This window comes from Suricata suricatta, chromosome 10 (genome assembly GCF_006229205.1).
Source record: "Suricata suricatta isolate VVHF042 chromosome 10, meerkat_22Aug2017_6uvM2_HiC, whole genome shotgun sequence".
Lineage (NCBI taxonomy): Eukaryota > Metazoa > Chordata > Mammalia > Carnivora > Herpestidae > Suricata > Suricata suricatta.
Genome location: NC_043709.1, coordinates 116889669 through 116913857, shown reverse-complemented (window position 1 = coordinate 116913857; position 24189 = coordinate 116889669). Strand labels below are relative to the sequence as shown.

Below are 24189 nucleotides of genomic sequence, written 5' to 3'. Positions count from 1 at the left end.
GTCATGCTCTGTGCTGCCAGCTCAGAGCCTGGAGCCTGCTTCAGATTGTGTCTCCCTCCCCTGCGCATATGCGCACAGTCTTTCTTCCTCTCTCTTTCAAAAATAAAATAGATATAGATAGATAGGAAGGAACGGAAGGAAGGAAGGAACGGAAGGAAGAAAGGTAGGAAGGAAAGGGAGAGGGAAAGGGAGGGAAATACAGCAAAATGTGGCAAAGCCGCGGTACCTGGTAAGCAAATGGGGCCTCATAGATCCTCATCGGGCACCGTTTGCTCCCACCGAGGAAAACCGCACACTTGTTCCACAAAGATACCATTTATCAATTTTTTGGAATTGGTGGTGCTTACACCTCAATTTTGTCTCTTAAATTGTATACCAGCACACTTACTAATTATAGGATGTGGATTTGTTTTTCATTTTCTCCACACAGGATCCGCAGATTGGAGGAGAAGGAATGCTGGGAGCTGGCCTATCATTTGAGCAATTGAAACGGCTGCAGCGATTTGATCCCTCTGCGGTGCCAGTGCGGGACACGGACCTCGGTTCCCTCGGCGGTGCCAGGCTAGAAGACCTGGTCTGGCTGGCAAATAAAGATTGTATCGGCTTTTTTATTGCAAAGTTCATAAAATGCAAAAGCACAGAGAAGGATCCATAGAAATGAGAGTTACAAACATTAGCTGTATGGTTTTGTTTAGTTTTCTTCCTTCCTACCTTCCCTTTTTTTTTTTTTTTTAATCAAACTGTTGTCAGGCCTGGTGATTGATGGCACAGTTGCTAAGGAAACAGAAAAGGCTGCCAGCTGTTGCACCAGGGACCAAGCGACTTGAACAAGAGGCTGCCTCATGGAGCGGGTAGTTGGGGGTGGTACAAGATTATATTTTGTGTGTTTAAAATAATTTTTTTTTTCTTAAGGATTTAGCACAGTATAGAGAAAAGGAGATGTCTCCAGATATCTGGAGCATATTTTCCTTATGGTTTTGTGTTTTAATGTGCGAAAGATACAAATCATTTTTAATGTTAAAATCTGTGATTATAACAAGAGGAATAAAATAATACTGAATTTGGTAAAAAGTGGTGTTTGTTCCTGAGAGTTCCTAAGTGGTAGTATAGTTCCCTAAGAATTCAGGGCCTGGGAACTATAACGTTTTCCATGTACTCATTACTGAGGTGAGCATTTTGAGTTACTATTTGATCAGTCAACTTTTTGAAATGAAGTCCGGACCTCTCCTAAATGGTGGTGTGCCTTCACTGTGTTTTCTTTTTTTTTCATGCTTTTAAACTGAAAACTATAGTATTTTCTTCACTCTGTAGATTAAAATTACGACATCTTGGGCACCTTTTATCATCCACTTGGAATACCTATTCTGCAGATTACTGCGAGGTGACTGGTGAGAAAGAAGCAGCCAGCCTCCTGTCGCGGGGAACTGGCTGAGCTCTTGGAGCCAGGCCTTGGTGTTCTGTTGGACATCAGCACATTCACAGAACTCCCAACATCAGACAAAGCAATGGCGAGCATGGAAGATCAAGACAAAAAAGGAGCACCTCCTGATCAAATCTGGAACCCGGCAAAACCACGAGCATCCCCCGGAAGTGACCAAACCTGCCACTGTTGGCGGCCATGTGACTCTTACTAAAAACTATAACCTTAGGCTTGCTTCACCCTGCTGCTTTTTAGAGAAGATATATAAAAATACTCCATAAGCCCTTGTATTGTGTTAAATACATTTCAATGTTTTGTTAACTTCATTTGAGTCATCCCAGGATCTCTCCGCTTTGTGAATATAAAGTGGACAGTTGGGAACAATTACTTAATAGTTTCTTTTTTTCCCCTCCTAGGTTTTGGTTCAGAATTTCTTCTATCTCTAGTGTCCGTCAAGATTGCAAGGTCTCTTGGATCAGGTAAGATCATTAGCAAGCCTCTTCTTTGAAGAGGCTTTTCTTGAATAGTTTTCTTTGAGGTTGGCTTAGGCATTTCTGTCTTTCCATATCCGCCTAGAACCCACCTCTGCCGCTGTCATGGCACGTAACACACTTGATGTTAGTTTACTAGGCAGACCCTTTACCCCTCCCCCATGCTTGGGAAAGTCTTGGAGGCAGAAACCCTGTTTTTTCTGTTTCTGCTTTAGAGCAGTTCATCAATACATGCTTATTTAATGAGGGAAAAGATCTTTCAGGCTCCACGAGATTCAAATATGTGAGTGACTTCTTTATATCCCTCATTCTGCCTTTTATCCAGTAGATGTCACTGGACTAAAGAGAAACACGTTTACCCTCGGCACTGTCTCCAGGGCTCAACACATTTCTCCAGACTTCCGGGATGTTTTAAAAAGTCCTTTTTTCCCCTGCTATCTGCAAAGCCTTATGTGCTAAGGTAGGGTGAAAGTCATGGACAGGGAGCCCAGCAGTAAACATGGAAACTGTTGATTAATACTGACACACACAAACAGTGCAGGCAAAACTGATGAACAGTATCTGGAGATTAAAAATGGCAGGACAGAATATTGTTAAAAATTGTTGCTTTGACATAGATAATTTCAGTGAGTTTCTTTCCTTTAAAAAATTAAGACAAATTGGAAAACAAAACACATTTAAGGGACTCAAATTTGAGAAAAAATAGAGTAAAAAGAAAAAGCTGGGAAATGTGGAGGATAATTAATATATTATCTCAACATAGTTAGGGTTAACATAGTCTGTGAAACAAGAAGATCATTTTAATTGAACAGTGAGTGCATTTTACTTCAAAACCCATAGTTTAAATCCTAAAGTGACGTATAAGTACTTCAAAATACAGTTTTGCCCGAATTAAATAACTGACCCAGAACGATCTGGTTACTGTTTCCTCCAACAGTGTGACTCCTGACCTACTAGTAAGCTGAGAGTCTGCAAGACCGGGAGCCTCGTGTCACTGAGCAGGGGATGAGGGCGAGGATTTAAATGGGACATCAAGGTGCGTCTTCATTTTAAAAACGAAGGATTAGTAAAAATCTGAGTCAAGAATTGCCACACACGTAGAACTAAGGTAGGAGAAAGAGGACTCTGCTGTGCTCGATCTGAAAGGATCTTTACCTACTGCATGTGACCGTTTTATCAGACGGGATGGGACTGTCGCTAAAGTAAGGTCAGTGATGAGCGTTGCCCTGGAGGTTGCTGCCCCACAAGTGGGCCCTGGGCCGTCAGCCGGACGTGCTCTCGGCCATCAGAACCATCCCTAGAATGGCAATCACCACCACCACTAACAACAGTGCAGAAAGCCAGCTCTTTATTTGTTTTATATGAATGACTTCCAACCAGATTTCTGGAACAGTTCAGTGTAGCTGACAGTGAATGTGTAACAGGAGTGCATAGCAGACCATGTTAAAAAATGTGGCGTTGTCCCCAAGTACAGTATGACTAAGACATCCTACATTTAGCAGCACCTTTTTGTAACAGTAACTTAAATGAGCAGTAGAGAAAGAGCATAGGAGAAACTGAAATGGGTCTGACGATAAAACACAAACTATTCAGGACATTTCCAGCATTTGCTAGGTTGACTACAAAGATCAGGATTCTACAACAGAATAGGTTAAGATTAAGCCTTTGCTGAGGGAAAAGACTAATTTTACATTCCACAAGTCAGTAAATCTCCCCTTGCCCTTGGGATTATTTCCTCATTTACAGATAGAACACACTGTTTACACATATGTCTGCCATACGATTTTCACATATAGATGCTCATGTCAAATTCTGCGAGATTGTGTTTTGAGGAATACTCTGATTTGGACTAATATGTTTGACAGTAAAGTGAAAAATTAAGAATCCAGATATAAGATTTTAAAACTTGAATCTTTTGGCATGACTCTTTGAAAGGGATTAGTGGTAGCAGCAAGTCAGATAAATACCAGTTATACTTTGAGAATCTATATATTCCATAGCCATTAATTGGGATGAAAATTTCAGAAATATTTTAAACAAGTAACTTTAACTGGAATATGGTGTCCCAACGGTACGAGTATTTTACATCAGAAATGTATGTTTTTATCTTCAGTAAACAAAGTTGTCAACAGTACAGAACTAATTAACAAAAAGATTAATTGTGAGGAAAATGTTTCTTACATTGGCTGATGAAACCCTTTAACTGTAACTCGTCTGTAAAACTGAGTTTTTTTGTGGAGGGAGGGAAATAAGGAGTTAAATGTGAAACAACTGTACATATAAAGGTCCACGAATATTTGGCAAGAACCTGGAATAGTCAAAAATAGATTAACCAATTTAACAAAATAATCATTGTATGATGCGTAGAGCTGAAATTAGGGCAGAAGAGATTGGCATTTTCCAGGGACAAACTTGGGGCGCTCGGTGCTTGTGCACCTAATACTGTCTTACCTGTCCAGTCATAACTGGACGAAACGGACACATAAGTGACACAGAAAAGGTTTTAGCCTTAGCGTGGCCACACACTGTGAGCTGCTGACAGTGCTGTCACTGAGGGGTGGGGGATGGGATCTTCTGGGCTCCCCTTCAGAGTAGGCGTCTAACGTAGGAAGACACTCTTCACGTCTTGTTCACTTCCGGTCCCCTCATTTTGCCCTGATTACATCTGAAGAGCAGAAACTTTGGTTATAAGAAGCACTTCTAGGCTGGACGGACAGTGGACGTGTCGGAGCTGGTGGCAGGGAATGGAACGGAGGGTCCATTTGAGGGAGAGAAACGACAGGAACGATAGGCAAGGTTTAGAAGAGGAAGGGGGAGAAGTTAGAAAAATTTATTGTCCCACGAAATAATTCTACAAGCTGTGTAAACATTTCTTACTAAAACAAATACTCAAGCACACAACGATTGTACATTTCCAGTGAAACACTCACAGTTAAAAGTTGCTTGTACTCTTGCTCTAGAAGCAAAACCCGGGAGGCAGCACACGAATGCTTTCCTCATCACCTTGGCAGCGAGCTGCGTCCCGTTCCCTGACCGCTCGATGGACTGCTAAAGCGACACGTAGCACAGTTAATACAGAGCCAGGTGGTCTTGGGTCTTGCGTCTCCGGCACTCAGGTCCATCTCCGTCACTCGCGCACATGCATACACACACTCACACCCAGAGAGGTCCGGCTCGTAAAGTCCAGTGCAGTGACATGAGACACTAACTATGGACAATATGTCTGTCACGATCAGTGTGAACTGCATGGATTAGAACAACCTTTGGAGTTTGGTTATATTTACCATGATTTATGGTCAAAATTATAAATGTACAAGGATGGTAAAACATTCAGAAATCAAACTTTTTCAAGTCAAGCAATCACGCGTATTTACAGTATGTACAGACTTTCTACCAGAATGGGGAAAGGTATCTAGACAATATAACAAATTTCCTGAAGGTGGGCATTTCTAGTCCCTGTAATTCATAAAGCAAAACTGCTGACTTGGCATTAAGACTCTAAAATAGTGTGATCAAACTGATATATATATATCTATTTATATATTATATATATAATTATCATAAGAAGGTGTTCGCAGAAATAACATTTACAAACTATACAGTACACAGTACTAGTACATAGAAAATAGATTCTAACTTTATGATCCCCTTTGTGTAAGGCAAGACTGAATCTGTCCCCAAATTTAGTCAGCCAGAGGTACAAGCAAGAAACAGTGGTCCATGGATAAATGAGTATGCAAATCAGGTGCCTACATATTAAAAATCTGGAGAATCAAGAAATTCCACTTTTTAATCCGGGCCGGTTCTGGCTTGCTGGATACATTAAGTACATTTTTGAAAACATCAACTATGTTGCTTAAAATACTAAAGCCACCTGGATGGCAACAGATTTTGTTCAAGTGGCAGCTATCCGACTCGGTGTTTGAAAAGTCCAGCACACCACCGGAGCACGGCACCACACCGGGCTAGCTGAAGTAGCACTTGGAAAAGGAAAGAAAAACAGTGTATTAATACTCCTTACCAATCATGCCATTGCGATTCAAGCAACAGCAGCACAAAGTGTACGAGACAGATCACGTAGGACCGCGACGTAGACCCCAAAGATTTAGTCTGAGGACGGTGTCATACGAGACTTGGGGGAAGGAAAAACCCACAAAAGGGCAGAAGTCACTGGCGGACGTAAACATCCCTGTTGCAGTCTGCGGCGGCGTCCCGTCTGCGGGCTGGGCCCTCCCCGTCCTTGTCGCAGTAGCGGTCCTTGGATTTATGCCGGCCGCGCTGTCTGTTGCACTCGCCGTGGTCCTGCTCGCGATCCAGGTCCCTGGCACGGTGGCGCGCCTCCCTGTGCCTGTGCTCGCTGCTCCCGTGGGGCGCGTCTCTGTGGTTGTGGTCGCGGTGTGGGGCACAGTGGTCCCCGGGTTCGTGGGGGTAGTCCTCCTTGGGCTCCACGTAGGCAGAGTCTCGGCTCTCCTGGGTCTCCGAGTCAAACGTCTCCTGCCTGGAGAGGCCTCGGCTCGTCGCCCCGCGGTGGCCGTGGTGCTGGGCGGAGGCCGAAGAGCGGTGCTGGGGCTTCCTGGTGGGCTCCGGGCAGGGGTCTTCCTCCGCCAGGGGGGCGGCGCGGGCAGGGGCAGAGCGCTCCGTCCTCTGATCTCCTTGAGATCCCTGGCCGGGGAGGAAGCCCCCGCAGGCGTTAGCCGAGGCCCGAGAAGCAAGCCCCTCCGTTCAGGTTTATTCCCCCTGAAGTTTCTAGAATGGAATCTAACCTATTCAGTCCCTCCATTCTTCTGATGACACCCAGTGGCATTTCTAAGGTTTGTACTACAGCGTACTAGACCTTGATTTGTAAGTGCCTACAACGCTGCCTAGAGGAACATTCTTCCCCTTAATGACTAAATGAAGGGCGGAGGGCATCCTTCTATCTGTTCTCTGGGAGTTCAAATCAGATTCACGTCCCTAAGATTTTTCTGCACGCAAGTGCACATCTAACTACCTCTAGCCGAGTACACACGGGAAGATGAAAAGTGTTTAAGATGTTGGCTTTGGATTGAGGGGAAGAAAGTAAAATGTCAGATGCCCCCATAGCACTTAGCACGAGGAAAGTACCGTCCTAAGTCCATCTTGTGTGTTAATTCACTAACGCAGCAGCCGCAGGGGACAGGTGGCCATTAGTTTCGTGAGGCAAGGGGCACGTGAGGAATTGACGCAAAGTTACATACCCAGTGAGTGGTGGAGCGGGAAGGGGACCCCGGGCAGTCTATGGTTGTGCTACAGCTGGTAGAGAAAATTCTATCTTGTCTTCTAGAACATGGAGTTAGGGAGTTTTAAAGTTTATATACGACTGTAGTATACAGTTTACCTGTTTTGTTTTTTTTTTAATGGGCACACACCTCCACTGATGACAGTAAATGACTCTGTGTTTGCCTAACAGGATGGAGGGCCGTGCTGGGTAACTGGGCGTGGATCCCAGCCACGTGACCTAAAGCAGCCCAGTTTCTAGAGCGTAGGAACGAGCCCCTCTTACCTGTGCATTAGAGGCTTGAGTGGGGCTAGCAGGCAGAGTTGAAGTGGCTAAAGTCCGGTTGAGCAGAGGGTTGGGGAGGTGGCTGCTGGGGGGGTGGGTGGCCTTCCAGTAGGCCTCCAGATAGTCGGCAAGGTGCTCGCAAGCGTCCTCCAGCTGGTTCTCGTCCAGGATCACGTCAAACAGCTCCTGCAGGGACAGACAGCTGAGGCGGCACACGTACCCAGCCCCGCGCTGCGTGAGTGCCACACACACTCACACGAGGAAGGGGCTTGTGCGCTCCTGCGCTGGCTGACCGTCCACCTCAGGTCACGGCTTACAGCCCTCGATGCTCACCCAGTAGAAATCCCAGAATGTGAAAGGTTGTTTGGGACATGATAGGAAAAGAGGTAAAAAGGAAAACAAAAATACAATCTGAATAGTACAGGAAGAGGCCCGTTTTTCGACACAGAGCCCATGAAAAACTTAATCTTGGAAATTACTGAGGCCAGATTAGGACATGAACTTTGGCAGAAAAAAGCTGACACTACAAATGATTTGACAGGGTGCAAACTTCAAAATGGCCCAAGCAATAACAATATAATCAGGACTCTTACAGCTTTTCATATACCTGCATATCAAAAAAAACCACCCATGGGTGAGCGGGAGACCCACAGCATCAGTAAAGCAGGGAGTAGGAGGAGGAAGGTGTTCTGATTGGCCAGCAATGTGTTTCTACATGGTCTCAAATCAATTTCTTAGTTGTGAAGAGCCAGGAACTTGCTCGCTAGTATTAGAAGTGAATAATCAATCAATCCCAAATAGATCCATTTTATAAATGAAATGTTTGAATCCACGATCTTGTTTTGTTGAAGATGGTAATTACCTACAACGCCAGGTCACCACCAAATGCCCTGTAGCTTTTTGTAAGTCATGATCTAGACAAGTGCTTGTGCGGACGGGTAGGCCAGTTCGCTTCTGGGGAGTGAAGACCACGGCTCCGCAGAGAGAACGCTCTCCCGACACACGTTTACCTGCCTGGCCTTGGTGTGCTTGCTCTCTAAACCCAGGGCCGGGTGTGAGGTCTTTGAGGGGCCTGCACCACACAAGGAGGCCACTTACGGGAGGACACTGAGCCAGCTTGTCCGCTGCCACCATCTGGACGTTGAGGTGCTTAGCTTGCGATTTCCCTCGAGATTTTATTAACCTTTGTAAAACCTGCGAAAGAGAAGGTTTACCGGAAGGATATCTGCACTCAGGTAGAGAACCAGCTCAATGGACTGTGCTATCAAACGTCTAAGATGGCAGAAGTCACAGGTTAACATGCCTCTCAGGTGCAGGCTTCAAAAAAGATACCCCGCACGCTAGCGTGGAGCTTACCCCGAGTCTTCCCAGACTTCTGGCCTCATAACTCCTTTGTTTACAAACTGGAGAACCCCGAGAACATGGGTTTATGTGAAGTTGTAACATTTACCATAGAAGCTAAAGCTGAAAAAGCGTTTCAATATTCATTTGTTCATTTAAGGAATCAAAAACCAATTACATGTGAACCTAATACTGACTTTTGTACAACTAGCTACCTTTTTTGCAAAGTGTCCTGGCTGCACTTAGTTTTAATCTGCTGCTGTGTATTGTTTTGGTTGAAATACGTGAAGAAACCCATCCTTCAACAGACAGGGAATTCAGAAGAGGAGGGGTATTTCAGTAGCCTTTGCAGGTAACTTGGGTATTGCTCTCTAGTATCACACCAAACTACCAGCTCCGCTTCTTCACAAAATTTGCATGCGAAGCCTAAAACCCTATCAATGAACTTTTAAATTCCATTGATCTGTCCTGAAATTTGAATGGATCTTTTGCTCTGCATGATTTGTTACCTCACTCATTTCTCATCTGGAAAAATAATGGTTCACTGAGTGCTTCAGATCTTCTGGCACATCCTTACAACAACATTAAAACAACATATTTGCTATGACCATTAACTTCAGAAAAGTTGGTCTTGCGAGAAGCTGCTAAGTGCTCTCAGGTATTTGTGAATTTTCTGACATTCTACTTTTTATTTGAAACCTTCGGATTTATTGCTGGTGAAAACATGGAGAAAGATCTGCCAAATAAACAAGTCTGAATTAAAACATAGAATGCCAGTTGTTCCTTCAAATAAAAATGGTCTCCATGAGGAAAGAGGCTACAGGAGTTTATAATTTGAAGTGTCCTCAAGGTAACTGTTAAAACTGCAGCCGAAGCACTTTAAACCGTACTTTGTGTTTCGTTACACAGAATATGGAAAAGCCTTGTATTTAGGGGTCAAATTTTACTCCTTTGTGAGGTCGTCCCTCAGCGAAACTGTGCGGCAGCGGGGCTTTTACGTGTGGCCGCTGTCTGGGGCCGGCCCCAGTCCTGGACACCAAGAGGCCCAGCCACCGTTGCTCCTGCGGCATCAAATGCCAACAGTGAAAACGGAAAATAATGTCTTCGTAGTATTCTAGAAATAATTTTAACCTTGTGGACTCCAGAAGTTTCTGAGAATGTTCCCCCCAGGAAACCATGGACCCCACTTTTAGGAATCCCTGTTGTAAGCCATGAAACTAACTATGGTGTTTGCTTATATTAAAACCTCTTGACGACCCTGTCTCTTCAGACTCCTGGTGCTAGAAACATAGCCTTCTATCATTGTAAAGCACGGCAGAAACACACGATAGTAAGTCTGATTAGAAGGCCGATGGTAACAACGCTTCTTACCTTAGGGGAGGAAATCTTTACATATACGATAATGGGGGCCAAGGAGGTTTTACTGAGTTGAGCTGGATGATTAATAGTATCTGCGTCAAGGACCACCAGTTGCAGAGTTCTTGCAAGTTCAAAAATCCTTTCGATCTCACTCTGAACTTCCGCTGTAAAAGGCAAGCAGAGTTCAATTACTTGAAGTATTTCTAGACCAAATAGAAATAAAGTAAAATGGCACAGTTTCTTCACCTGGGAGGCAGGGCAGCCAATAGGTTACTGTTTATAAGCAACAGAGCTGGTAAAACGTATCTTCAGAAAGAGCCGTCTCTCCAAAGTACCTTTAGAATTGAGGGCATTCTTTCAACCAGCTATAAAATTTGCTTCCAGTGTAACACTTTGTGAGAATCAAAATATTTGACTATCTGTGCAGATTTCACAGAGTGAAGTTTTACAGCACAAAAAGTTAAATCATTTCATAAAAATGTAAAAAAGAAACAATGTGTTTGTTTCTGACTGGGTTACCATAGCAACTATCCCCACCTTTCTTTTCACTGTATCAGCTTAATCTGTGTTTATACTGTCTCCTATGGGTATGCTTTCTGGATATGATAATCTCGATAATTAACAAGCTGAAACACAACATTAAAAACAGGAGATGCTAACAGTATCTATAACAAACTTTTCCAAAACCACACTTCTCATGGTTTCTACCGACACACGGATGGTCCTGCAGGATCCCTTGTTGAAAGGGTAGTTATGCATTAGAAGCAGCACTACAGGGGAACTTGGAGGCTGGTGGGCCTCTGACCCTTGATTTTTGCTCAGGTCATGATCTTGCAGTTTGTGAGTTCGAACCCCTCATCAGCCTCTGTGCTGACAGCACGGAGCCTGCTTGGGATTCTCTTTCTGCCCATCCCTTGCTTGCTTTCTCTCTCAAAATAAACATTGAAAAAATCCTACAGAAATCCTAACTATTAGACTTACTATCAACTAAAAATATGATTGAACACCAAGAAAATTTGTCTGTCTACCCCATGATCTCTCTAGAATCTCTGTGATGATGGAAATAGTGTATATCAATGCGGTCCATAGGAAAGCGGCTAAGCACATACGACTGCTTAGCACTCGAAATGTAAACTGGAAGTGAAAGAGCCAGAAACTACGGAAGCCCAGAGCTGTAGAGCCTAGCTTGTCGTGCCCACTACAGTCACCAAGGTATTCACAGCCTCCTAGCGCTGCAGAATACCTTCTAAGTAAGTCCTCTTGGTTCTGTGCGCAAGACTCCTGGAGATAGTTTCAACTCATGTATGACTGCAGCAAAGGTAAGTCACTAATCCTGTGCCTCACATTATGTTATGACTAGACTCTATTTACCTGAAGGTCTTTACAATCTGGGCTTAAGCCATCTGCAGTGCCAGCTTTAAAATAATATTTGGTTATACGCCACTCGTGACAGTCTTGCAGGAAAAAGAAGCAAAAACCACCCGATTAGGCTTCTCGATCTACCAGTTTATAAGAAACAGAACAACGAAATAAACTACACTAGGATAATGCAGTTAGCAAACTTTGAACTATGGAAAACCATGGATAAGCGACCCAGACTCTTTAAGCAGAAAGTTACAAGGGGGGGCGGGGGGTAAAAGGAAAAAAAAAAAAAAGGACATCTGGAAAACTACAGACTAAGGAACTTAAGGACCTTTGAACCAATCACTGTGGACTTTATTTGCATCCTGATTCAACTATATATTTCTGATGCATAAATGAGTAAAATGGAAATATAAAAAATATACATGACAATTAGGAAATGATACAAGGCTGAATAGAAACCTCATGATATTGGGGATATATTGTTAAGATATGATAATAGCATTATGGTTTAAATAAAGAGAGTCCTTGATCTTTAGAAATCTGTACCGAAATATTTACATATAAAATCTGTCATCATGTCTGGGATTTGTTTCAAAATAACAGAGACAGCTGAAGGACAAAGAGGAGGGCTGGAAATGAAACAAGGCTGGCCATGAATGTTGAAAGTGGGTGATGAACGCCTGAGGTCCCTTACCCTTTTTACTTCCCTATATATTTCCTTTAATTACAGTTTTAAGGGGCGCCTGGGTGACTCAGTCATTTAAGCGGCCGACTTCAGCTCAGTCATGATCTCACAGTTCATGGGTTCAAGCCTCACGTCAGGGTCTGAGCAGTCAGAAGCCTACGTCGGATTCTGTCTCTCTCTCTCTGGCCCGCCCCTGCTCATGCTCTGTGTCACTGTCTCTCCCTCAAAAATAAATAAAATGTTAAAAAAATTATTAAAAAAAGTTTTAAAAATAGAAATGGTATATTCTAATTATTTTTTCATAAGCATTTTAAAAATTACTCATATAGTTTAGATAGTCTCTGTTGATCTCTAAATTTTTATTCCAATTATAACCTTGCCATGGCTTAACTATCTAAATTCAAGTAAGTTTTATTTCTAAGAGTGTAACCTTCTTATTTTGCATTTTTTAAGTTTGAATAGCTAATGTAGAAATCTTAGATTCTGATGCTTGACCAACATTACAACTGAAAACTAAAAGTGAGAACTTGCATGAAGCTTATGTGTACAAATGCAGCCCTCTTCCATTCAAAGAGCCGTGTGCCGCCCCAGAACAGTACCAAAGATGTACTTAACGCTTCTAATTTTTCAAAGCTTGCTTTCCCTTCATGTAATACAGTGGTACGTCAGCATAATGAATTACAAAGGCAACAGACTATACTTTTGTTTTTGTAACAGAAGTTTTCTAAAAACTTAACGCATAAAGCCAAATTTTACCTGTCGAATTATATCTTCACTATACTGGATCTTTCATCCTTTTGGAAAAGAAGTACTTGCTGAAATTGATCTCCTCTATTAAATCTGAGGTGAGGTAGATCTTCTCAAATTTGAGCTCTACTCAATACAGAAGAAACGTCAGGCATAGGATAGACACAGACACATACCCAGAACGTTAAAGTATCCGTTTTGGACTATGTTGGAACATAAAACATGCTTCCTCTGTAACAGTCTACATAACACCCACAACTTGAAACTTCACCTGCTGTGTGGGCCCAGAAGGGGCCATTCCTGGACCTGCCTGCTACAGGCACTCTTTCCTAGTGCTCCCGTAAGAAACACTAAACATCCTCAGAGACCTACCCCTGCATCTCCCGGGGAGCAGAGGCTCAGCATTTGCTAATTCAGTGCCCCGGAGACTTTACTGAGAACTGACTGCACCTTAAGCCTCGTCCTCTGCCGAGTTCCGGATCTGTATACGCAACTGACCAATGGCTGGGTATCTGCATGCTTCCTAACACTGCGAATCCAGCCTGTCACAGATGCATTCATCTTCCTTACCCTCCACCCGGTCCACTGTGTTCTCCAAGCTCCCCCTCCTCACTTCCTTCTCCCTGGAATAACACCATCGATGACCCAGTTCCTGAAAGCAGCACTTTCCAGAGGGTGCTGGAGCCGGCTTCTTCAAGTTCAGGTTCAACAGATTGCCAGATCCCAACTCTCTTCTCTCAGGATTCCTTTCATCCTGCTCCTTCCCTTCACCCCTGTCTGGTTTCAGTCCTCTTACTCTGTAAGTTGAATGATGAATGACAACAGCCTCCTAAATGACCTCCCCGTCCAGTTCTTACCCCGCCTCCACCCTGCGGCTACGCAGATGCTTCTAGAGGCACCAGCTGTGTTAGTTACTGCACGGAGTGCTTTACTTCTCCCTGAAACAGCTTCACCAAAATCTGAATTTCCCCTGACTTGGCTCTTGTGCCTTTCCATTCTCTTCTCCACTGTGCTGTCAGTGATCCTTCTAAAAACACAAGTCTGTCATGTCACATCTGCTTTCCTATCCCTTTCTATTGCATCCACAATAAAAGACCTACAACGTCCTACAAGATCAGACACAGTCTCTCGGACCTCATTCCACCCCCCCCCCCCGCCCGCACTCGTTCCACATGTGTTACATTGCTATCCCTTCAGCATATCACACATACTGCTGCCACAGGACCTTTGCACCTTCAGCTCTCTGCCCAAAACAGTCTTTTCACGGGTAGCTGGGAGGCCAGAGAATTCACAACATAAATCATTCTGCTAAAATGTCGCTTCCTCAGAGAGGCCCCCCCCCCCCCGACTTCCTCATGTAAAATCACTCCTCTCAGTTTACCTCTACCCCTTGGCCTGCTTTTTCTTTCCAGACCCCTCAACCACAGACTTCTACATCTCCATCTCTTCACATCATACGTTCCTTATGAAATAAGAACTCTATGGGAGTGAGGATTTGGTGTCCTTCACATCTTTAATCTTTACTTACAATAATGCCTAGCACACGACTGGTACATTCAAGTGCGTGTTAAATGGGTGAATAAACCCCTAAAGCCTATACATGGCTCCATAATGCCTTAAGACTAAGCTCCAAATTCCTGAATCTGTCTGCCGCTCGGGTGCCCTCTCTCTCCTCCCTGTTTTAAACCATACACTCCCAGCTAAGACAAAGACCCTGTGTTGTCCAGAAGCCTCATTTTACCCTCATTTTAAGTCCCCATCATCCTTTCCACCTCTTTCCTTCCATTTTTTAAAAATTTAATTAAAATTTTTGAGAGTGATGTGGGGGAGGGGGCAGGGAGCGAGGGAGAGAGAGAATTCCAAGCAGGCTCCACACCGTCAACTTCGAGCCCAACATGGGGGTTGATCCCAGAACCGTGAGATCATGAGCCGAGCTGGAACCAAGAATCAAGACACCTAACCAGCGGAGCCATCCAGGTGCCCCGTCCCTTTTGTCTTGCCTTCAAGCCAAGCCATCATGCTTCAGGTCTCAGGTCAGACTTTGCTCCTCAGAAGAGCCTTCCCCGGAGGCCTAGACCCTCCTGCAGCATCCGCAGGCCGGCCGGTGCACGCCCACTGCGCTCACCGCCTGGTAGTTCAGGGGGCTATTCACCTGTTTGCCTCACTGCCAAGCCAGGCTCCCCGGGAGCTGGGCCTTCACCTAATTTATCTCTTTTATTTCCAGGCTTTGTTCAGCATGACGCTCAGGGTCTACATGAAGCGGAACAGCCATTGAGCAATAATATCAAGTTGGTCGTGACAAAAAGCCTTGGCAATCCAAACAAATCAGTTATGTCACTGATTTGCACGTCTAAACAACTTACACGACACTGTGAATGAGGTGAATCAAATGAAATAAACCCTTTGTATCCATTTCTGTGAACATCAAAAATGTATAGAAGGGTCGCAGATAAAACCAATATGAAAGGAAATTACTGTAAGCACAAAGGATCATCACATTTCCCCCTAAGTTTTTTTTTTAATGTTTATTTTTGAGATATGTGCAGAGTAGTCAGCACAGAGTCCAACACGGGGTTCAAACCCTCAAGCTGTGAGATCATGACCCAGGCTGAAGTCGACATCCAACTGACAGAGCCACCCAGGTGCCTCCCCTCCCCCACCTAATGTATTTCTAAAGCTCCATTACCTAAGTGTAGTCAGTGAGAGCTGGTCAGATGAGGAACAAAACTGAGTTTTATAAGGTATTCTACATATTACTAACATAAACTTTAATAGCTTTATGGTTTATATAATAATTTATATATGAACTAAAATTAAAGATCTCAAACTCTCAGAAAAAGTACTTCATAATAGCAGAAACCTAACAACCCAGTGAGTTAAGTGTGTGATGGTGATTAACCTAAAACGCCAAGTACATGCCAAAGGGTCAAAACAGTTGCCAAACTGTCTCATTTGAGCAAATCACATGTTATAAACAGTATCCAAACACAGCCCTGTAAACATATTCACTAAACTCTCTATACTGTTTTTACAAACAAGATCCGTTAAAAATGGCCAAGAACTGACTTTACCTTTTATCTCAACACCCCTTTCTCCCCGCCCGCGACACACACTATCCTAAATATCACATAATCATTAATATTTTTCAGTTACTGAGGGTCTTTGGATAATGGCCATCACTGATGGAGAACATCTTGTGTTTAATCCTTACGATACTACAAGGTAGTTAATACAGTCTCTTTTTTGTTGTGTAGATGAGGAAATGGCATTGCAGATACCAATGAGCTTGTCCACAGTAACACCGATGCAAAGCCAGGAATTTTTAGAGTCTGTAGACACCAAAGCTACATTGATGGGGGAAGGGGAAAAACCACAACCAAAACGTTAATGCTGAAAGCCAGTGGAATATTTAACTCATAACTATCCTAGCAAATCCTTCCATGTCATGAAATCACTAAGACTGGAGCACCTACTGGCAACACGGGTCCGTTTCTTCCCTGCTCTGTGACACATGGAACCATTATCTAGTTAGAGCTTCTCATCGGCAGCATTGGGAGAGAAATGTTCCAAAGGCCTAATCTCTTCAGGACCGCACAGACTTACCTAAGCTCGACCTTGTGTTCGATCTTTCTATTATCGCGTGCTTGCTGGGATTGTTTAACACGGAGCGCTTGGCGAGCGAGATGTCGGCCGTGACCCTTGTGATGGATATCCTGTCGGGGGGAAGTAACGGGAGACCCCGAGCTTACTAGTTGAATAAAAGGGGTTAGATGTACATTCCCAAAACTCACCTACATTTGAAATATATAGTGAACATTAGCTTCAGATGAAAATCGTTCACTTTTAATGAATTATCAATGATTAAATTAACCATTTTTATTTATCCTGCAACTCCTTACTTAGCATTATCGTTTGCTTACTGAGTACGAAGCATTCTACGAGACTAAGAGTCTAGCAGAAGAGATGAGTAATGAATAAGAAAATTAACTGACAAAATAATTAAAAGATCAAGATGGCTGTCGTGGAGAGGACAGATCGGGTGTTGCGACAGTAAGGATCTTAGGGGGGTCATTTTAGGTCTGGTAGAAATGAGAGCACCACATTTGGAAGCTGGAAACAGTAAGATGATTTAGACCAGAGACAGCCAAATATACAAGCCAGGAACAGGTGAGTAAAATAGAAGCCTCATGAATACCTTTGAAGAAGAAGGTGAAAACCAGGAGGTTTGGCAAGAAGTCTGTTGAAGAGTTTGAGCCCCCCACCTCCCCTCTACTACACAGAGTGACCAGGTGATTGATACTCCCTTCCCCATGTGACATAAGACCACTGGTTGATTCTCTACAGGCCATAAGATGCAGGGCCTGTAGAAAGGATTCTAAATGCTGAGCCCCCAGCCCTCTTCTCTGTCTCACAGTTTTGACAGCCAGGCTGACATCCTCCAGGGGTCAGAATGGAAGCTCTTTCCGTGCGGAAAACTGACTGCCAAAGAGCAGAGCCTCCTAGACAATGACATTGGAGGCTTCCTATGTAGAAGGTCCAGTGAGGGTATCCTACAGGGAAGCATAAAGCTGACAAGGGCCACCTGTGAGCACAGGATTTCCAACTGATCATGTGATACCCCCATTTTTAGACGGGAGCACCGCAGTGCTCACTGAGCATCTGGAAAAGCTCTGAGAGAGACCAAAACACAGAGAAATCAATAGTACTAATAACAGGGGACTCTTGAACATGGGAGTTTGAGCACGGACACCCTGTACAGTTAAAATCCACATGGAGCTTTTGACTCCCCCCAAACTTACTAGCCTACTGTTGACTGGAAGCCTTACCAACAAGGTGAACGGGCCATAGACACATATTTTGTATGTTCTAGATATTATTCTGTATTCTTATAATATACCTTTTCCTAATTTTCCAGTATTTCTAATTGGTTCACTGGCAAGATTTTTCAAATGATTACAATTCGTCCCCCAGGTTTTCCAATATATTTTTTGAAAAAAAAAAATTCTCCTAGGGGCACCTGGGTGGCTCAGTCGGTTCCCTGTCTGACTCTTGATTTAGGCTCAGGTTCTGATCTCACGCTTTGTGAGATCAAGCCCCACATCGGGCTCTCTGCTGGCAGCATGGAGCCTGCTTGGAATTTTCTCTCTTCCTTCTCCCTGCCCCTCTCCTGCTTGTGCACATGTGCTCCCTTGCTCTCCTCAGAAAACGAGACAGGAGCGCCTCGGGGGCTCAGTCCGTTGAGCACCCAGCTCTTGGTTTCGGCTCAGGTTATGATCTTGTAGTTCACGGTTTCGAGCCTCACAGCGGGCTCTGTGCTGGCAGTGTGAGGCTTGCTTGGGATTCTCTCTCCCCCTCTCTGCCCCTCCTGTGCTCGTGCTCAGTCTCTCTCTCTCAAATAAAGAAGCAAACAAAAAAATCCTCATATAAGTGGAACCACACAAGTTCGAAGCCATGTTGTTCAAGGGCCAGCTGTATTCAACGTTGAAAGCTAGGAGACTGGGGCGCCTGGGTGGCTCAGTCAGTTGAGCGACTGGCTTCAGCTCAGGTCATGATCTCGCGGTTTGCAGGTTCGAGCCCCGCATCAGGCTCTGTGCTGACAGCTTGCTCAGAGCCTGGAGCCTGCTTCAGATTCTGTGTCTCCCTCTTTCTCTGACCCTCCCCCATTCGTGCTCTGTCTCTCTCTGACAATAATAAAGAAATGTAAAAAAAAAAAGTTAAAAAAATAAAAAGAAAGCTAGGAGATTATTATATCCAGAAAACTAACAAATTTCTATTTAGAAACTCTGAATTGTTGGAAATTAAAACAAATAAAAATTCAAAAGAATACCTGGAACATAAGAAAAAAGGACCTTGAAAATCATAAGGGCAAAATTTGGGGGACAATTCAATTTAGAGTTAACTTTCTTGGCGCATCAAAACTGCCACATGGGCTCTGAAAGTTACATTAGGTCCTACCTTAGAGACTGGGTCTCAGTCACAGGCAGCAGAAAAGCCCTCGTTTGGTGGTGGTTTGTTCTAATTTATTTTTAAAGTGCTGCAGAGGATTCTAATATGCATCCAGGCTAGATAACCACCAGTGTAGAAGAAGCTGTCTTCACCTCTAAGCAAATTATCTACACGACAAAATACAGTGATGTAATGTTTCCCAGAACTATTGATTTCCAATAAGATTCCCTCGCAGAAGATTCAACAGCATACATATCCCTACAATTCAGTTCGCATTCTGGACACTTCAGTGCTGACAGCTAACATTTGCAGTCACTAGGGAAGAAAACCAAATTCATCACTGAGGGTAGCTTTCCTTCCTGTCCTCAATTTCCTTGTTAATTTACCTCTCAATGTCCTACAAGGTGAATCTGAAGATTGCTTTGTTTACACAACACAGGTGGTTAAGATGGATCGGATTTTAAATGGGCTACTCTACGGCATGCAACAGAGAGAAGATAATGACTTCTCATCTCTTCTTTGACCTGACATACTTTAATGCTATTTAACAGGGAGGATCACGATTCTGACAACTCTCCAGGGCTTCGACAAATGAACCTAACTAGGTTTAAGAACGGAAAAGAATTCCTGTCCACAGTCTCTTCCTACCCAACACTTCTCTATTTTCTTCCCTTGGGCTTCAAAGTTTTAAAAATAAATTTAGTTTACTTATTAGATAATTAAGGAGTAATTAGTTTTTCCCTTCTACAATTCCATGTATCGGCAAGTAACTAGATACTTGTGATGCGTTTCCTTCCCCTGTTGGTGCCAAAACCAAAGACATTTAAGGATTCACGGACTCGGGATGTCTTGCCCTGTATTAAAAAGTTAAATTTTTGCATTTTAAGTCATTCTAAGTGTGTCTTATGGACCCTATTAATTCTTTTGAAGATCTTTAATCAGAGATCCCAAGCCTAGAGTGTTAAATGTGAGCTCTGTGGGTCAAAAGTGCCAAGGCAGACCCAGTCATGAAGCCATGTGGAAATTACCTTTGGCCAGAAGCAGCAAGCCAATACAGCATTCTGATATTTGGTTCATTTGGCTCTTAAATGAAATCAATCTGGATAGCTAATACTTCAGAACATGGTTCCAAGATATACCCTATGGTGGGAATCTGTCTTCCAAATTCAGAACTTACTACGTTTAGACAGCAAGGAAACACCATCGCATTTCTCCATCTCTGGCATTTTGGAAAGGACAGTGGGTTACCTCAGTCATGGAAAGCAGAGTGCTTTGTCTAACAGAATTTTCTGGGTGTGCATGCTCAAGGAGACCATCCCAAACTAGGATAAATGACAGAGCCAATAACAAAGAACTGAAAATAAATGAGCCTGGTCAGGGCTATGCCTTTTTCACTTGGCCAGTGCCAGACAGCCTTGGACCAAGCCAAAGACGGTGCTTTCCTGGCATTAACTGAAAAATATTTCATAAAGTTATGGGGGAAAAAAATCAAGGTGGATCTTGATTACCAAGTCGTTTTTGTACCTCAAAACATGTGTCTGCTTTCCTTTCCTGTCTCTTTCAGTCCTTTGCTTGTCTTGGCCTCCCCTGCTGAAAGCCAGTATAAATTAGAAATGGCTGTAGAAGCAGGAAGGAAAAAAGCAGGATATTAAGAAATAATAGAACATTGAAACCCAGAGACAGAATCTATTGTACCTGTACCGTTAGGATGCGAGAAGGACAGGAGTGTGAAGAAGAGGCACCGACTTTGTCTCGTCAATAGACTAACCCAGTAGGTTCCCAGGTCCCCTATAATCAATTCTTTGTTCAAATTTCAAAATTTCCATTTTAGACTCCTGTCATATCTTTGATGCTTCAGGAATTGGCTTCACTTTGACCACAGTGTCCATGGATTATTTGACTCAAGACTTCCTGTCAGTAAACTAGAAGTAAGCTCGTAGAGCCTTACTCAAACCCTTGTCTGAGTTTGTTCCTTGCAATGCCTGGCACATAGAGTACATTCCGTGAGATATGTTGGCGCAAGCTGAGGGAAAATGGGAAAAGAGAGAGAGGACCAAGTCCCAGCCAATTAACAAAACCCACTAGATACGGCTGTGGCTTTGTTACCAGTCACTCCTTGTCTGGAGACTTGACTCAAAGACCTCCATCTGGCTAGCTTGCCTGCCCCATGATGCTCTCTCACACCTGGTGCCTTCACACTGGACACCCTCTACGGGACATGCCTTCCAATAGGTGTCGGTGAAATCTTAGCTACCACTTGAAAACCTTTCCTAGAGATGACATCCCCGTCAGTGTCAACCCCTCCTCTCTTTACGCTCTGCGTACCCTGGGCGCACACACACTGAGCTGCCCTTTCATTTACTTTATATTTCACTGGTCAAGATTTCAACCGATGGCAGACACCTAAGGTCCACAAAGCCAGTGGATGGTTTCAACATCTCTGCATTTCTCTAGCAGGGCATAGACAGGTGACATTCAGTCATCCACAAGTATTGTTCACAACGAGCACAGTTCCAGGCATCGAGAACACAACAGTGCACGTGACAGACTAAAAAAAAACCCTGCCCTCATGGAGATTATATTCCAACTATGGAAGAATGACAACAAACAAAATTAATAAGATACATAAAAGAGTCATGGAAAAAGTCAAGGAAGGATGAGAGAATGTGTGTGTGTGTGTGTGTGTGTGTGTGTGTGTGTGCGCGCGCGTGCGTGCGTATACCAAGAAGAGAATCTGGCACAGGGAACTGCAGAGGCCCAGAGGTGGGCATGGATCTGGCTGTCTGGTACACTCCAGGAACAAGGAAATCAGTATAGCAAGAGCAGAACGAGCCAGTGGGAGAGCGTAACAGATGAAGACAAAAGTAAGGAGGGGTGTGGCGCTGTGCATCCTCAGACCAGAGAGGGTCTTAAAGGTCACTATAAGGACTTTGATTTTCACTCTGTGTAAAAAGAGAAGTCATTGGGGCACCTGGGTGGCTCAGTCGGTTAAGTGTCCAGCTTCAGCTCAGGTCATGATCTCACGGTTCATGGGTTCGAGCCCCTCATCGGGCTCTGTGCTGACAGCTGGAGCCTATTTCAGATTCTGTGTCTCCCTCTCTCTCTGACCACCCACCCCTGCTTGCGCTCTCTGTCTCTCAAAAATAAATAAAAAACATAAAAAAAGAAGTCATTGGATGGGTCTAAATAAAGCAGTGATGGGATCTGGCTCACAGGTGAACAGGGTTGTTCAGGCTGCTGAACTGAGAAGAAACATGAAGGAAGGAAGGATAGAAGCAAGGATACCAGGGAGGAGGCAGTTTTTGCTAATAATCCAGGGAAGAGATGCTGCGGTCTTAGACCAAAAGGATAGCAGAGGATGCGTGAGAAGTCGGTAGATTCTTGATATATTTTGAAGATACAGAGACGACAGCATGTGGGTGTGGAACATAAGAGGAAAAGAACAACCGAGAACGATTTGGGGCGCTTGGGTGACTCAGATGGGTGAGTGTCCAACTATTTTTTTAATTATTTTTTTAATCTTTATTTAATTTTGAGAGAGAGCAGAGCATAAGTGGGGGAGGGGCAGAGAAAGAGGGAGACACAGAATTGGAAGCAGGCTCCAAGCTCCACGCTGTTGGCACAGAGCCTGATACAGGGCCCAAACTCATGAACCACAAGTTCATGGCCTGAGCTGAGGTAGGATGGTTAACTTCCTGAACCACCCAGGTGCTCCAAGTGTCTACTCTTGATGTAGGCTCATATCATGAGCTCACCATGCGTGGGACTGACCCGTGTGTCAGGCTCTGTGCTAACAGCATGGAGGCCACTTGTGATTCTGTCTCTCCCTCTCTCTCTGCCCCTCCCTCCTCAAAATAAATAAATAAGTATTAAAAAAAAGAATGATTCAATGATTTGGGGCTGATGGGTCTTAGGACTGAAAGATGAAGCAGCCATACACTTGAGGCATGGAAGACTATGAGAGGAGCAGGCTTTAGGGGGGAGTTGGGGGGTTCCGTCTGAAAACTCCATTAGACATCATAGTGGTCAGAATACTCGGAATTCAGAAGATAGACTGGCGAAGGAATGCTATTTACAAATCTACCATGAAATGAAGTCATTCATGGAATGAGTGTAACTAGTAGAGAAAAGACCAAAGGACTTAACTCTGGGCTCTCCCAGATGTCTAGCTGATGACGAAGAATCAGCCAAGGAGAAAAAGGAGACAAAGTGAGATAAAAGAAAAACCAGGGAAGTGTACTTGCAGAGAACAAGCAAATAAAGTAATTAAATGATGATGAAGCAACCCAACATGTCAACTAAGAGGAGGGCTGAGGATTCACCCCAGGATTTAGCGATGGTGAAGGTCACGGAGAATCTGACAGGACTAGTTTGGGCGGAGCGATGGATGCGTAACCGGAGTACACTTCAGTCTGAGAGGAGAATAAGCATGCACTACGTGCTCAGGGAGTTTTGCTGTAAAGAAAAGGAGAAAAATGGAGCAGCTAGAGGGGAACAGGCGTTCTAACTTCCGTCAGAGGGAGAAAATACCTTTCTAGATGCTGATGGGAGTTTCCATGAGAATGAGAAGTAGCGATGAGGAGAAAGGAAAGGATTCTACAGCTGTGCTGGGGTAGGAATGGGATCGAGGGCCTGTGTCGTTGGGTTGGCCATTGCTAGGAGCACAGTGACAGGGAGAAAACAGCATTGAAGCAAACACGCAAGTGGGGCTCAGTGCGGGGGTGGGAACTCTTGGAAGTTCTATTTGCCCTCGTGTGGGAGAGCGAGGACAAGGGTTTTGGGAACTGGTGACAGAGGAGAAGGTACAGAAGTCAGAAAAGCGAAAAGAAGATGGATATTGGGTCTATCTGGGCAGCAGTGACAGCCGGCTGACTTTGGGGTGATACTAGTCAACAGGCCAAGTTCAGCTTATAGATGCAGGTGCGGGGACAGAGAGCTGGCCTATCCAGCGTTGAGGATGTGCTGAGCAAGTATGACATATTCACTGCATCAGATTGGACTGAATGAGGCTTCCTGCCCATCACCATATAGACCTCAGAGGGCGTTTTTCTCTTGGGTTCACGTGCCTGGCCCACCCGGGTTTTGTCATCTTCCAGAAGAAATCCACAAAATCCAATACCCCGAAATACTCACCGCCCTTCAAATCTGTGTTTTAAAAAATCAAACAATGCTTTTTGCATCATATCTGTGACCTGCAATTGAACAAGCAGTAAGTTAATAAGGCACAATAAAAATATTACTAATTATGATAAAACACCTCTCTATTCCTCAGACTGTATAAAAAACCTACAGTTCCCCTTTGGGAAAAGTAGCA

At 44.0% G+C, this 24189-nt stretch overlaps 2 protein-coding genes across 8 annotated transcripts in view; one reads left to right on the top strand and one right to left on the bottom strand.

Moving 5' to 3' along the window:
- Positions 1-15341, top strand: part of NSUN6 (NOP2/Sun RNA methyltransferase 6) — a 73794-nt gene extending 58453 nt beyond the window's left edge. For 3 of the 7 annotated variants that reach the window (XM_029953136.1, XM_029953131.1, XM_029953137.1), the window contains 3 exons: positions 431-1899; positions 2849-2947; positions 11177-12400. In XM_029953136.1, the coding sequence (XP_029808996.1) occupies positions 431-655 (225 nt within the window). In that variant the 3' untranslated portion in view covers positions 656-1899; positions 2849-2947; positions 11177-12400. Of the gene's footprint in view, positions 1-430; positions 1900-2236; positions 2372-2848; positions 2948-11176; positions 12401-15153 lie in introns of those variants that run through there. The other 4 variants (XM_029953134.1, XM_029953133.1, XM_029953132.1 and 1 more) reach the window with 4 other exon arrangements.
- The window catches only part of CACNB2 (calcium voltage-gated channel auxiliary subunit beta 2), a 250913-nt gene continuing 232719 nt past the window's right edge, over positions 5996-24189 (bottom strand). The window contains 6 exon segments of the mRNA XM_029953130.1: positions 5996-6573; positions 7433-7618; positions 8531-8626; positions 10145-10296; positions 16533-16642; positions 24009-24067. Of these exon segments, the coding sequence (XP_029808990.1) occupies positions 6079-6573; positions 7433-7618; positions 8531-8626; positions 10145-10296; positions 16533-16642; positions 24009-24067 (1098 nt within the window). The 3' untranslated portion in view covers positions 5996-6078.